The 12,719-nt window shown below is 41.3% G+C and overlaps 1 protein-coding gene across 3 annotated transcripts; it reads right to left on the bottom strand.

Annotated features, from left to right (window-relative positions):
• Positions 1 to 6,287: 6,287 nt before the first annotated feature.
• LOC118936466 lies at positions 6,288 to 8,896 on the bottom strand. Of its 3 annotated transcripts, none has more exons than XM_036955133.1 (6): positions 8,773 to 8,896; positions 8,338 to 8,464; positions 7,685 to 7,975; positions 7,306 to 7,557; positions 6,936 to 7,090; positions 6,288 to 6,836 (listed from the first exon to the last, which is right to left on the bottom strand). In XM_036955133.1, the coding sequence occupies exons 3-6, from the start codon at positions 7,893 to 7,895 to the stop codon at positions 6,744 to 6,746; spliced, it is 711 nt and encodes a 236-aa protein (XP_036811028.1). In that variant the 5' UTR covers positions 7,896 to 7,975; positions 8,338 to 8,464; positions 8,773 to 8,896; the 3' UTR covers positions 6,288 to 6,743. The 3 variants fall into 3 exon arrangements, with proteins under 3 accessions (XP_036811028.1, XP_036811029.1, XP_036811030.1); XM_036955134.1 differs by having other exon boundaries at positions 8,338 to 8,483; positions 8,773 to 8,891; XM_036955135.1 differs by having other exon boundaries at positions 8,830 to 8,848.
• Positions 8,897 to 12,719: the final 3,823 nt, after the last annotated feature.

Raw genomic sequence — 12,719 nt, 5'->3', positions numbered from 1 at the left:
TCCTGTTAGCATTGGGGGTAGTGGGGTGGTGCTGTCAACCTCTGGAAGGGGCACGATGGTTTTGCACATAAAATATTTCCAGTTTTTTTTGGGGGGTGGGGTGGGGGGTGTTATTGATTTTTCTCCCCAGTCCCTAAATGTCTTTGCTCTGCAAAAGATGAGAGAGAACTTTACCGATGTCAACTAGATTGAAGCATTAATTCTAACGATCTACTGCAATATTCTGTTGAGCAAGGGTTTATTTAGTCTTCAAGGTCAAACATGTAATGACACAAGAGAAGCCGCATGTATCTAGAAAGGGAGTTGACTAACAAATAACCTACCAAAATGTCAGAAATTATAAGCAGAAGCATATCTAAATCAGGCAAAAAGTATCCTGCACCACATGCGGGTTAGGGTTGGGTGCCAGCCTCTGATTTTCACTTTATCACATATAGTGAGTGGGTGGTAGCAATTGCGGGTGGGTGCGGGTGAACAAACAGCCGACCCGCGCACAGATAATGTACACCTTGGTCCGTCTAATGTTACTAGCCCCAGTTCTGACTTCTGATTTCTGTTTCACTAATGTCTGCTCTTGTAAAAGCCTGGGTTTGCTGACATGACACTTGGCATTCAGGCCAAAGAGTTCAATCGTGGTTTCATCAGACCAGATAATCTTGTTTCTTCTGGTCTGGGAGTCCTTTAGGTACCTTTTGGCTAACTCCAAGCAGGCTGTCATGTGCCATTTACTGAGAAGTGGCTTCCATCTGGCCACCGTAGCATAAAGGCCTGATTGGTCGAGTGCTGCAGAGATGGTTGTCCTTCTGGAAGGTTCTCCCATCTGCACAGATTATCTCTGGAGCTCTGGTAAAGTGACCATCAGGTTCTTGGTCACATCCCTGATCAAGGCACTTCTCCCCCGATTGCTCAGTTTGGCCGGGCGGCCATCTCTAGGAAGAGTGTTTGTTGTTCCAAACTTCTTCCATTTAAGAATCATGGAGGCCACTGTGTTCTTGGGGACTATCAATGCTGCAGACATGTTTTGGTACCTTTCCCCAGATCTGTGCCATGACACGATCCTGTCTGTGAGCTCTACAGACAATTCCTTTGACCTCATGGCTTGGTTTTTGCTCTGACATGCACTGTCAACTGTGGGACCTTATATAGACAGGTGTGTGCCTTTCCAAATCATGTCTAATCAATTGAATTTACCACAGGTGACCACCAATCAAGTTGTAGAAACATCTCAAGGATGATCAATGGAAACAGGATTCACCTGAGCTCAATTTCGAGTCTCATAGAAAAAGGTCTGAATACTTATTTAAATAAGCTATTCCTGTTTTTAATACATTTGCATGCATGCATTTCTAAAAACCTGTTCTCACTTTGTCATTATGAGGTATTGTTTGTCGATTGTTGACGAAAAAAATAATTTAATCCATTTTAGAATAAGGCTGTAACGTAACAAAATGTAGAAAAAGTCAAAAAAAAATAAGTCAATCAACACAGCGGGAAGTTTTCCCCTCATCAAAGAGCTCAACATACTTACATTACACACACATGTGCACTGCTGTGGAATGATTGGTGGGCCTGATAATGTTTAAACCACAGAGGAGCCTGGATAGATCAGAGATAATACACTCTGGACGCATGAGTTCCCTGCTGGGTAAACATGTTATCTAGCAGAGCTATCAGAGCCTACATTCAAATAAAACACAAGTTGCATTAAACTGAGACATAGCGATATGATGTTGCCACGACCAGCAGAATGAACCACAGAATTTGTAGATAAGCGCAGAGCAAGACATTGTACTCACAGACTATATGTTCATGTGTAGGGTGTGCTTCACCTCAAAACATGCAGAGTTTAGCCTCATGCTTCAATGCTCTTAGTTGTTGTGGAAGTCGACCCGACACGGCTCTCCCTTTAAGCAAATATACACTGCAGATAATACTAAATTAAATATGTGTTTTTTAAAAATCCCATGATATTACAGTCTGTCATATAAGATGCTGGTCAATTGGGTGTTGCTGTCCTGGTTTCTGCACATTTCTGTAAAGTGTTTGTACCTCAGAAGGGCCCAGTGGATCATCAACGATGACCTGCTAAAGATGAGACATTACAACATTCAAATCATCATTTAATAAAGCTAACAATCCTAACTAATACATTCATTTCACAGGAAGTACCTGAGTTGAGTCATCTTCTTTTGAGGATATCCATCTCTTGATCTTGTTAATGGCCATTATGGTGACAGCCAATCCAACACAGACAATCACGGATCGAACAATATTGGCTGCAATGGTCCTGACTGATAATGCTGAAGCTTTGGCGTCCTTCTCACCAATACCTGGGACACACAATCTGGGTTACCCTCTCAGAGCCAAAAATACAATATTCCCTCACTAGTTACATTAGACTGCAATACATTTGGTCTAATGTGATGGTCATTGTTTCCAACAGTCAACATTACTCTGTGGCAGGTACCTTGTATGTATCGAACGGTTCAATCAAAAGTCCTTGCAGCCAAGATTATAATAAATTGTTCCAATTATTATAGTTATATATACAATAATATAGTATAATGTAGTATAATAGTAATTATAGTATAATAGTAATTATTATAGTACATCTGTTTGCAGTTGTAATTCCAAAAAGAGTCCATGTAAAATATATATCCACAGGGAAAAGCACAGGAAGGATATCGAAGCTTTATGCTTAGGATGTTCATTTATTTCGAGTCAGTTTATCAACACCCATAGTCTTGACTAGGATGTTGTTGTTGTTGAAAGTACTAATTGACTTAGTCATCAAAACAATACCTAGTCAAAACATCAGGTGCTTATGTGTTTTCTCTAAATAAATAAAATACTAATTAAAGTACTTTGATATCCTGCGTTTGATTTTCCATGTGGATATATTTTTACAATGTGTGATATCGCATCATTTAGTATTAAACAATGACAGAGGTATTACAGAATGACTGTACAATATCAACATGAGGTTCAGCTTCTAACCTCACGGGTAGATCCTTAAATGAACGCTAGAATGGTACTTACAGTCCTTCATGGGTTGATAGATGGTCTGTGTGCTGACGTGGTTGCTGCTGGTGCATTGGATCCTTCCAGTCAATACGGAGATGGTCATGTTACCACCGGTTAGCGACGGAGACTGTTGTGACAGTGTACACTGACCGCTGTCACAGACAGACAACATCCAGCCATCTTTAACTGAACAGTTCACTGTGACATCACAGAGTCCCACACTTGTGTTGAGAGATGTGACATCCATGACTGGTTTGGGAACATGATCTATACGAACCAATGGAGTTGGGAAAGAGATACCTACATTCATGAGTGGTCTAGAGACTACAGTTGTATTTTTTAGTTTTTTAATTTCACCGTTATTTAACCAGGTAGGCAAGTTGAGAACAAGTTTTCATTTACAATTGCGACCTGGCCAAGATAAAGCAAAGCTGTTTCCTGTTTCAGCATGAAAATGCCCCCGTAAACAAAGCGAGGTCCATACAGAAATGGTTTGTCGAGATAGGTGTGGAAGAACTTGACTGGCCTGCAGAGAACCCTGACCTCAATCCCATCGAACACTTGCGAGCCAGACCTAATCGACTGCGAGCCAGGCATAATCGCTCAACAGTGCCTGACCTCACTATGCTCTTGTGGCTGAATGGAAGCAAGTCCCTGCAGTAATGTTCCAACATCTAGTGGAAAGCCTTCCCAGAAGAGTGGAGGCTATTAAAGCAGCAAAGGGTGGACCAACTCCATGCACATGATTTTGGAATGAGATGTTTGAACAGCAGGTGTCCACATACTTTTGATCATGTAGTGTAGCTACCGTTGTCTTCAAAACTCAGAGGAAGGACAAGGCAGAGTAAAAAGTAGCAGGTTATTGGTACAGAGATTATAAATACTTGTGTCCCAGTTAAAAAGATGACTGATATCTATTTGTTTTGTTGAACCTTTATTTAACTTGGCAGGTCAGTTAGGAAAAAATTCTTTAAAAAAGACTTTGATGACTTTGATGGCTTGACAGATAAAATGTGTTAAAGAATCCATATACGGTGGCCTAATGAGGTCAAGTCTGCCCTCTCATATACACAACATTGATGGGTAGGTGGAACTAATACCATGTTACTGCTGACTGGTACACCTATCACCTACCTAAGCACTCACATGCGGCCCAGTCCTCTCGCAGCAGTCAGAGGAGATGTTCACCCCTCCGCGTCCAGACTGAAAATGAATCGCGCATGCGCGAAGCCGCCGGAACTGATTTCCGCCCTGGTTTACATTCAGTGCGGGATGTAAATGTATAAAACTAAACTAAAAATATAAAGTAAATAATCCAATAAAAAAAACTAACTCCGCCAGTGTCTCTTTCGGGTCACTTTTGCCGGTCCCAAGCCCGGATCAAGGAGGAGGGTTGGAATTGTGACATTATACAACCCAAAATCGACAGAAGAAAGTTCATTTGTAGTTCTGAACATTTTTTGTGTGTTTTTTACTCACTTTTTGTCTCAATTCAAGGGGCTTTATTGACATGGGAAACACATGTTAACATTGCCAAAGCAAGTGAGGTAGATAATATACAAAAGTACACTTCAGATTTGACCATTCAACAAGTCACATGGCCAGTAATCCTATTTGTATCTGACTTCAAACCACCAGGAAGGCAGCTTAAAATATCCTATTCCATGTGCTATTTGACTGTTCAGACTGCAGGAAAAAATACGTTTTGAATTGGATGTGCAAAACAAATGGATTTGAAGTGAACGAGGCTTTACAGAATGGAACCCAGTTTGAGTCTTTGCGGGTCAAAAAAATACACGCGTCAAATAACACTATTTCACACGTTAAATGAGAGTTTAATTTGAAAACGTCAAATAGGGTTGCCAACTGTCCCGTATTAGCCGGGATGGCTCTTATATTGGGCTAAATTGGTTTGTCCCATACGGGACCTCCCTTGTCCCGTATATTCATCAAATCACAGTAAACACGCCAATTCCTGCAAAGTAATTTCTGTTGTTGTTCTCTCGGTTTGGCATATCAACGAAATCAAATCAAATCAAATCAAATCAAATTTTATTTGTCACATACACATGGTTAGCAGATGTTAATGCGAGTGTAGCGAAATGCTTGTGCTTCTAGTTCCGACAATGCAGTAATAACAAGTAATCTAACTAACAATTCCAAAACTACTGTCTTGTACACAGTGTAAGGGGATAAAGAATATGTACATAAGGATATATGAATGAGTGATGGTACAGAGCAGCATAGGCAAGATACAGTAGATGGTATCGGGTACAGTATGTACAAATGAGATGAGTATGTAAACAAAGTGGCATAGTATAGTATAAAGTGGCTAGTGATACATGTATTACATAAGGATACCATCGATGATATAGAGTACAGTATATACGTATGCATATGAGATGAATAATGTAGGGTAAGTAACATTTATATAAGGTAGCATTGTTTAAAGTGGCTAGTGATATATTTACATCATTTCCCATCAATTCCCATTATTAAAGTGGCTGGAGTTGAGTCAGTGTCAGTGTGTTGGCAGCAGCCACTCAGTGTTAGTGGTGGCTGTTTAACAGTCTGATGGCCTTGAGATAGAAGCTGTTTTTCAGTCTCTCGGTCCCAGCTTTGATGCACCTGTACTGACCTCGCCTTCTGGATGATAGCGGGGTGAACAGGCAGTGGCTCGGGTGGTTGATGTCCTTGATGATCTTTATGGCCTTCCTGTGACATCGGGTGGTGTAGGTGTCCTGGAGGGCAGGTAGTTTGCCCCCGGTGATGCGTTGTGCAGACCTCACTACCCTCTGGAGAGCCTTACGGTTGAGGGCGGTGCAGTTGCCATACCAGGCGGTGATACAGCCCGCCAGGATGCTCTCGATTGTGCATCTGTAGAAGTTTGTGAGTGCTTTTGGTGACAAGCCGAATTTCTTCAGCCTCCTGAGGTTGAAGAGGCGCTGCTGCGCCTTCTTCACGATGCTGTCTGTGTGAGTGGACCAATTCAGTTTGTCTGTGATGTGTATGCCGAGGAACTTAAAACTTGCTACCCTCTCCACTACTGTTCCATCGATGTGGATAGGGGGGTGTTGGATAAACATGCAACAAAACCTCTCCTTCACTGATCTGGAGCAGGTGTTTTCCCTCAAAATGACAGAGACAGTCAGTATGGACCAACTCTATGAAGGGTTTTGTGCTTGCTGGGAGTAAATGCAGGAAGCTATACAGGATACCACCAAATCCACCAGTGAGAAGAACTAACAGACGGGTACTACATGTCAAGATACATTTTCAGTTTGTCAAAACATTTTATGATACATATTGCTTTTTTGTATTTCCACTTTTACTGATCATTTCAAAATAATGGTTCAATTCTATCTGTAACAATGTGAAGAGGGGTTTGTTCTCCACCCACTTCATTTCATGGATAAAGAAACTTCCATGAAATGGAATATAAAAATGTATATATATGTGGTTCTGGACAGGAGAGGGCTGTGGTTCTGGTCAGGACAGGGCTGTGGTTCTGGACAGGAGAGGGCTGTGGTTCTGGTCAGGAGAGGGCTGTGGTTCTGGACAGGAGAGGGCTGTGGTTCTGGACAGGAGAGGGCTGTGGTTCTGGTCAGGAGAGTGCTGTGGTTCTGACCAGGAGAGTGCTGTGGTTCTGACCAGGAGAGTGCTGTGGTTCTGGCCAGGAGAGTGCTGTGGTTCTGACCAGGAGAGTGCTGTGGTTCTGGTCAGGACAGGGCTGTGGTTCTGGTAGGGAGATGCTGTGGTTCTTCTCTCCCTGGTGAGGTCTTCACTGAGTTGTAAACTCTTGGAACAATGACCTGTTTGGATATGAAACATTACAACATTTAAATGGTTGTTATTTAAAACTATTGTCTAGTATAATGCATAGATGAATGAAAGAATGACAGAGCAGGTACCTCTTCTAGTGGACTTTGTTCTTTAGGGATTTTCTGTCTTCTGGTATGTTTGATGTATCCAACACCAAGTAACACAGCAACTAGGAGTAATATACCAGTAACACAGCCCACAATGGTGCCAACTGGTAACACTGAGGCTTTCACATTACCACTACCTGAGTTCACACACACACACACACACACACACACAGATTAAGAACAGTGTTCATACAATGATAGTTTCAGGCAGAATTATTCCAATCTTAACTAGAGAAGAATCACAATAATGATGTCAAAACTTTGACCTAACTTGAATTCATATGATATTATTAGTAGGTTATTAAAAAGTGATAGAGGTACACAGTGAAGGTGGAGGCTAAATGGTACTTACAGTCCTCCATGGGTTGAGAGATGGTCTGTGTGCTGACGTGGTTGCTGCTGGTGCATTGGATCCTTCCAGTCAATACGGAGATGGTCATGTTACCACCGGTTAGTGACGGAGACTGTTGTGACAGTGTACACTGACCGCTGTCACAGACAGACAACATCCAGCCATCTTTAACTGAACAGTTCACTGTGACATCACAGAGTCCCACACTTGTGTTGAGAGATGTGACATCCATGACTGGTTTGGGAACATGATCTATAAGAGACAGTTTTTAGAACCAAAGAAGAGACAGATAATTATTAGTCCCACATTCATTATTGAACCTGATCAGACACATTAAATGTACAGCAAATGACCAGAACTGAAGCCTTAGAAAACTCACCCTCCACTAACAGTCTATATGTAGTAGTTGATTGTTTCCAATGTTTCCTGTAGTTTACCATGTAAATTCCACTGTCAGTTTCCATTAGATTCTTAATACACAGAGAATGGTTATCATTGTTATAGTCCACCTTATCCTTGTATTTAGGAGAGATCTCTTTGTCTCCAAATATTACATCACTGTCCTTCCTCCATTGAAGTCCTTTGATCATCTCAGGAGGTTCTGGAACAACCAGACATATTGAACCCCCCTTCAACCCATGCTGGTCCACTGAAGGTTCTGCCCTGATTCCTAATGAGAGAGGACCAAGATCACATTTAGCATTTCACTGACTGTCATTAATGTACATATTAAATCAGTAAATCATTTGCTGCCTATAAAAAAAAACTTTTCCAATTACCCATTTTATGTGCACAAAGTTAACATTCTACAGTTTAATTCCAATATCAAAAGAGATGTCTCCACACAATATAATGAATAGGTTACCTATGGTGATGCATAGCCATAAAATGAGAAGAAACCCCAGAATATTCATATTCCTTTTGAAAATGAGAGATAAAGTTTCACAGCGCAGTCCACTGAATAATGCTGCTTAATATATATCACTGCGACTTCAAACCACCTCTTCAGAATCAGGCCTGAACTATACTTACTGTTGATTGGTTCTCGGCCAAAGTAGGTGGTTTCAGGAGAGGCAAGTAGCCTTGTGGGTTACAGCGTTGGGCCGGTAAACGACATCAAATCCCCGGGCTGACAAGGTAAACATCTGTCGTTCTGCCCCTGAACAAGGCAGTTGTCGCTGTGTAAGTTAACGTTAGACCTTAATGTTAAGGCTAAATTGGGAACCGATCTCTCTTATCTGATTATGTTTACATCTGTGCTAGTAATACACGCATATGAAATGTGGTTATAGTATATTCATGTTTAGCTAATGTGGGCAGTGTTGCCAACTTAGCGACTTTGTCGCTATATTTAGCGAGTATTCAGACCCCTCTAGCGAGACTTTTTCAAAAAAGCGACTAGCGACAAATCTAGCGACTTTTTCTGGTGTTATTGGAGACTGACGTGAAAGCACGTATCGTTCTTACTCTTCTCAACGAGCAGCGGGTGCTGCCGTGGGCCCCACACCGTCCCAAAGCACTCACATGCGGCCCAGTCCTCTCGCAGCAGTCAGATTAGATGTTCACCCCTCCGCGTCCAGACTGAAAATGAATCGCGCATGCGCGAAGCCGCCGGAACTGATTTCCGCCCTGGTTTACATTCAGTGCGGGATGTAAATGTATAAAACTAAACTAAAAATATAAAGTAAATAATCCAATAAAAAAAACTAACTCCGCCAGTGTCTCTTTCGGGTCACTTTTGCCGGTCCCAAGCCCGGATCAAGGAGGAGGGTTGGAATTGTGACATTATACAACCCAAAATCGACAGAAGAAAGTTCATTTGTAGTTCTGAACATTTTTTGTGTGTTTTTTACTCACTTTTTGTCTCAATTCAAGGGGCTTTATTGACATGGGAAACACATGTTAACATTGCCAAAGCAAGTGAGGTAGATAATATACAAAAGTACACTTCAGATTTGACCATTCAACAAGTCACATGGCCAGTAATCCTATTTGTATCTGACTTCAAACCACCAGGAAGGCAGCTTAAAATATCCTATTCCATGTGCTATTTGACTGTTCAGACTGCAGGAAAAAATATGTTTTGAATTGGATGTGCAAAACAAATGGATTTGAAGTGAACGAGGCTTTACAGAATGGAACCCAGTTTGAGTCTTTGCGGGTCAAAAAAATACACGCGTCAAATAACACTATTTCACACGTTAAATGAGAGTTTAATTTGAAAACGTCAAATAGGGTTGGCAACTGTCCCGTATTAGCCGGGATGGCTCTTATATTGGGCTAAATTGGTTTGTCCCATACGGGACCTCCCTTGTCCCGTATATTCATCAAATCACAGTAAACACGCCAATTCCTGCAAAGTAATTTCTGTTGTTGTTCTCTCGGTTTGGCATATCAACGAAATATGGATAAACATGCAACAAAACCTCTCCTTCACTGATCTGGAGCAGGTGTTTTCCCTCAAAATGACAGAGACAGTCAGTATGGACCAACTCTATGAAGGGTTTTGTGCTTGCTGGGAGTAAATGCAGGAAGCTATACAGGATACCACCAAATCCACCAGTGAGAAGAACTAACAGACGGGTACTACATGTCAAGATACATTTTCAGTTTGTCAAAACATTTTATGATACATATTGCTTTTTTGTATTTCCACTTTTACTGATCATTTCAAAATAATGGTTCAATTCTATCTGTAACAATGTGAAGAGGGGTTTGTTCTCCACCCACTTCATTTCATGGATAAAGAAACTTCCATGAAATGGAATATAAAAATGTATATATATGTGGTTCTGGACAGGAGAGTGATGTGGTTCTGGACAGGAGAGTGATGTGGTTCTGGTCAGGACAGGGCTGTGGTTCTGGTAAGGAGATGCTGTGGTTCTTCTCTCCCTGGTGAGGTCTTCACTGAGTTGTAAACTCTTGGAACAATGACCTGTTTGGATATGAAACATTACAACATTTAAATGGTTGTCATTTAAAACTATTGTCTAGTATAATGCATAGATGAATGAATGAATGACAGAGCAGGTACCTCTTCTAGTGGACTTTGTTCTTTAGGGATTTTCTGTCTTCTGGTATGTTTGATGTATCCAACACCAAGTAACACAGCAACTAGGAGTAATATACCAGTAACACAGCCCACAATGGTGCCAACTGGTAACACTGAGGCTTTCACATTACCACTACCTGAGTTCACACACACACACACACACACACACACACACACACACAGATTAAGAACAGTGTTCATACAATGATAGTTTCAGGCAGAATTATTCCAATCTTAACTAGAGAAGAATCACAATAATGATGTCAAAACTTTGACCTAACTTGAATTCATATGTTATTAAAAAGTGATAGAGGTACACAGTGAAGGTGGAGGCTAAATGGTACTTACAGTCCTCCATGGGTTGAGAGATGGTCTGTGTGCTGACGTGGTTGCTGCTGGTGCATTGGATCCTTCCAGTCAATACGGAGATGGTCATGTTACCACCGGTTAGTGACGGAGACTGTTGTGACAGTGTACACTGACCGCTGTCACAGACAGACAACATCCAGCCATCTTTAACTGAACAGTTCACTGTGACATCACAGAGTCCCACACTTGTGTTGAGAGATGTGACATCCATGACTGGTTTGGGAACATGATCTATAAGAGACAGTTTTTAGAACCAAAGAAGAGACAGATAATTATTAGTCCCACATTCATTATTGAACCTGATCAGACACATTAAATGTACAGCAAATGACCAGAACTGAAGCCTTAGAAAACTCACCCTCCACTAACAGTCTATATGTAGTAGTTGATTGTTTCCAATGTTTCCTGTAGTTTACCATGTAAATTCCACTGTCAGTTTCCATTAGATTCTTAATACACAGAGAATGGTTATCATTGTTATAGTCCACCTTATCCTTGTATTTAGGAGAGATCTCTTTGTCTCCAAATATTACATCACTGTCCTTCCTCCATTGAAGTCCTTTGATCATCTCAGGAGGTTCTGGAACAACCAGACATATTGAACCCCCCTTCAACCCATGCTGGTCCACTGAAGGTTCTGCCCTGATTCCTAATGAGAGAGGACCAAGATCACATTTAGCATTTCACTGACTGTCATTAATGTACATATTAAATCAGTAAATCATTTGCTGCCTATAAAAAAAACTTTTCCAATTACCCATTTTATGTGCACAAAGTTAACATTCTACAGTTTAATTCCAATATCAAAAGAGATGTCTCCACACAATATAATGAATAGGTTACCTATGGTGATGCATAGCCATAAAATGAGAAGAAACCCCAGAATATTCATATTCCTTTTGAAAATGAGAGATAAAGTTTCACAGCGCAGTCCCTGAATAATGCTGCTTAATATATATCACTGCGACTTCAAACCACCTCTTCAGAATCAGGCCTGAACTATACTTACTGTTGATTGGTTCTCGGCCAAAGTAGGTGGTTTCAGGAGAGGCAAGTAGCCTTGTGGGTTACAGCGTTGGGCCGGTAAACGACATCAAATCCCCGGGCTGACAAGGTAAACATCTGTCGTTCTGCCCCTGAACAAGGCAGTTGTCGCTGTGTAAGTTAACGTTAGACCTTAATGTTAAGGCTAAATTGGGAACCGATCTCTCTTATCTGATTATGTTTACATCTGTGCTAGTAATACACGCATATGAAATGTGGTTATAGTATATTCATGTTTAGCTAATGTGGGCAGTGTTGCCAACTTAGCGACTTTGTCGCTATATTTAGCGAGTATTCAGACCCCTCTAGCGAGACTTTTTCAAAAAAAGCGACTAGCGACAAATCTAGCGACTTTTTCTGGTGTTATTGGAGACTGACGTGAAAGCACGTATCGTTCTTACTCTTCTCAACGAGCAGCGGGTGCTGCCGTGGGCCCCACACCGTCCCAAAGCACTCACATGCGGCCCAGTCCTCTCGCAGCAGTCAGAGGAGATGTTCACCCCTCCGCGTCCAGACTGCATCAGGTGCATCAAAGCTGGGACCGAGAGACTGAAAAACAGCTTCTATCTCAAGGCCATCAGACTGTTAAACAGCCACCACTAACATTGAGTGGCTGCTGCCAACACACTGACACTGACTCAACTCCAGCCACTTTAATAATGGGAATTGATGGGAAATGATGTAAATATATCACTAGCCACTTTAAACAATGCTACCTTATATAATGTTACTTACCCTACATTATTCATCTCATATGCATACGTATATACTGTACTCTATATCATCGACTGTATCCTTATGTAATACATGTATCACTAGCCACTTTAAACTATGCCACTTTGTTTACATACTCATCTAATTTGTACATACTGTACTCGATACCATCTACTGTATCTTGCCTATGCTGCTCTGTACCATCACTCATTCATATATCCTTATGTACATATTC

Source organism: Oncorhynchus mykiss, chromosome 19, assembly GCF_013265735.2.
Source record: "Oncorhynchus mykiss isolate Arlee chromosome 19, USDA_OmykA_1.1, whole genome shotgun sequence".
NCBI lineage: Eukaryota > Metazoa > Chordata > Actinopteri > Salmoniformes > Salmonidae > Oncorhynchus > Oncorhynchus mykiss.
Note: the sequence above shows the minus strand (reverse complement) of the source record. Positions and strands in the feature narration are given on the sequence as shown.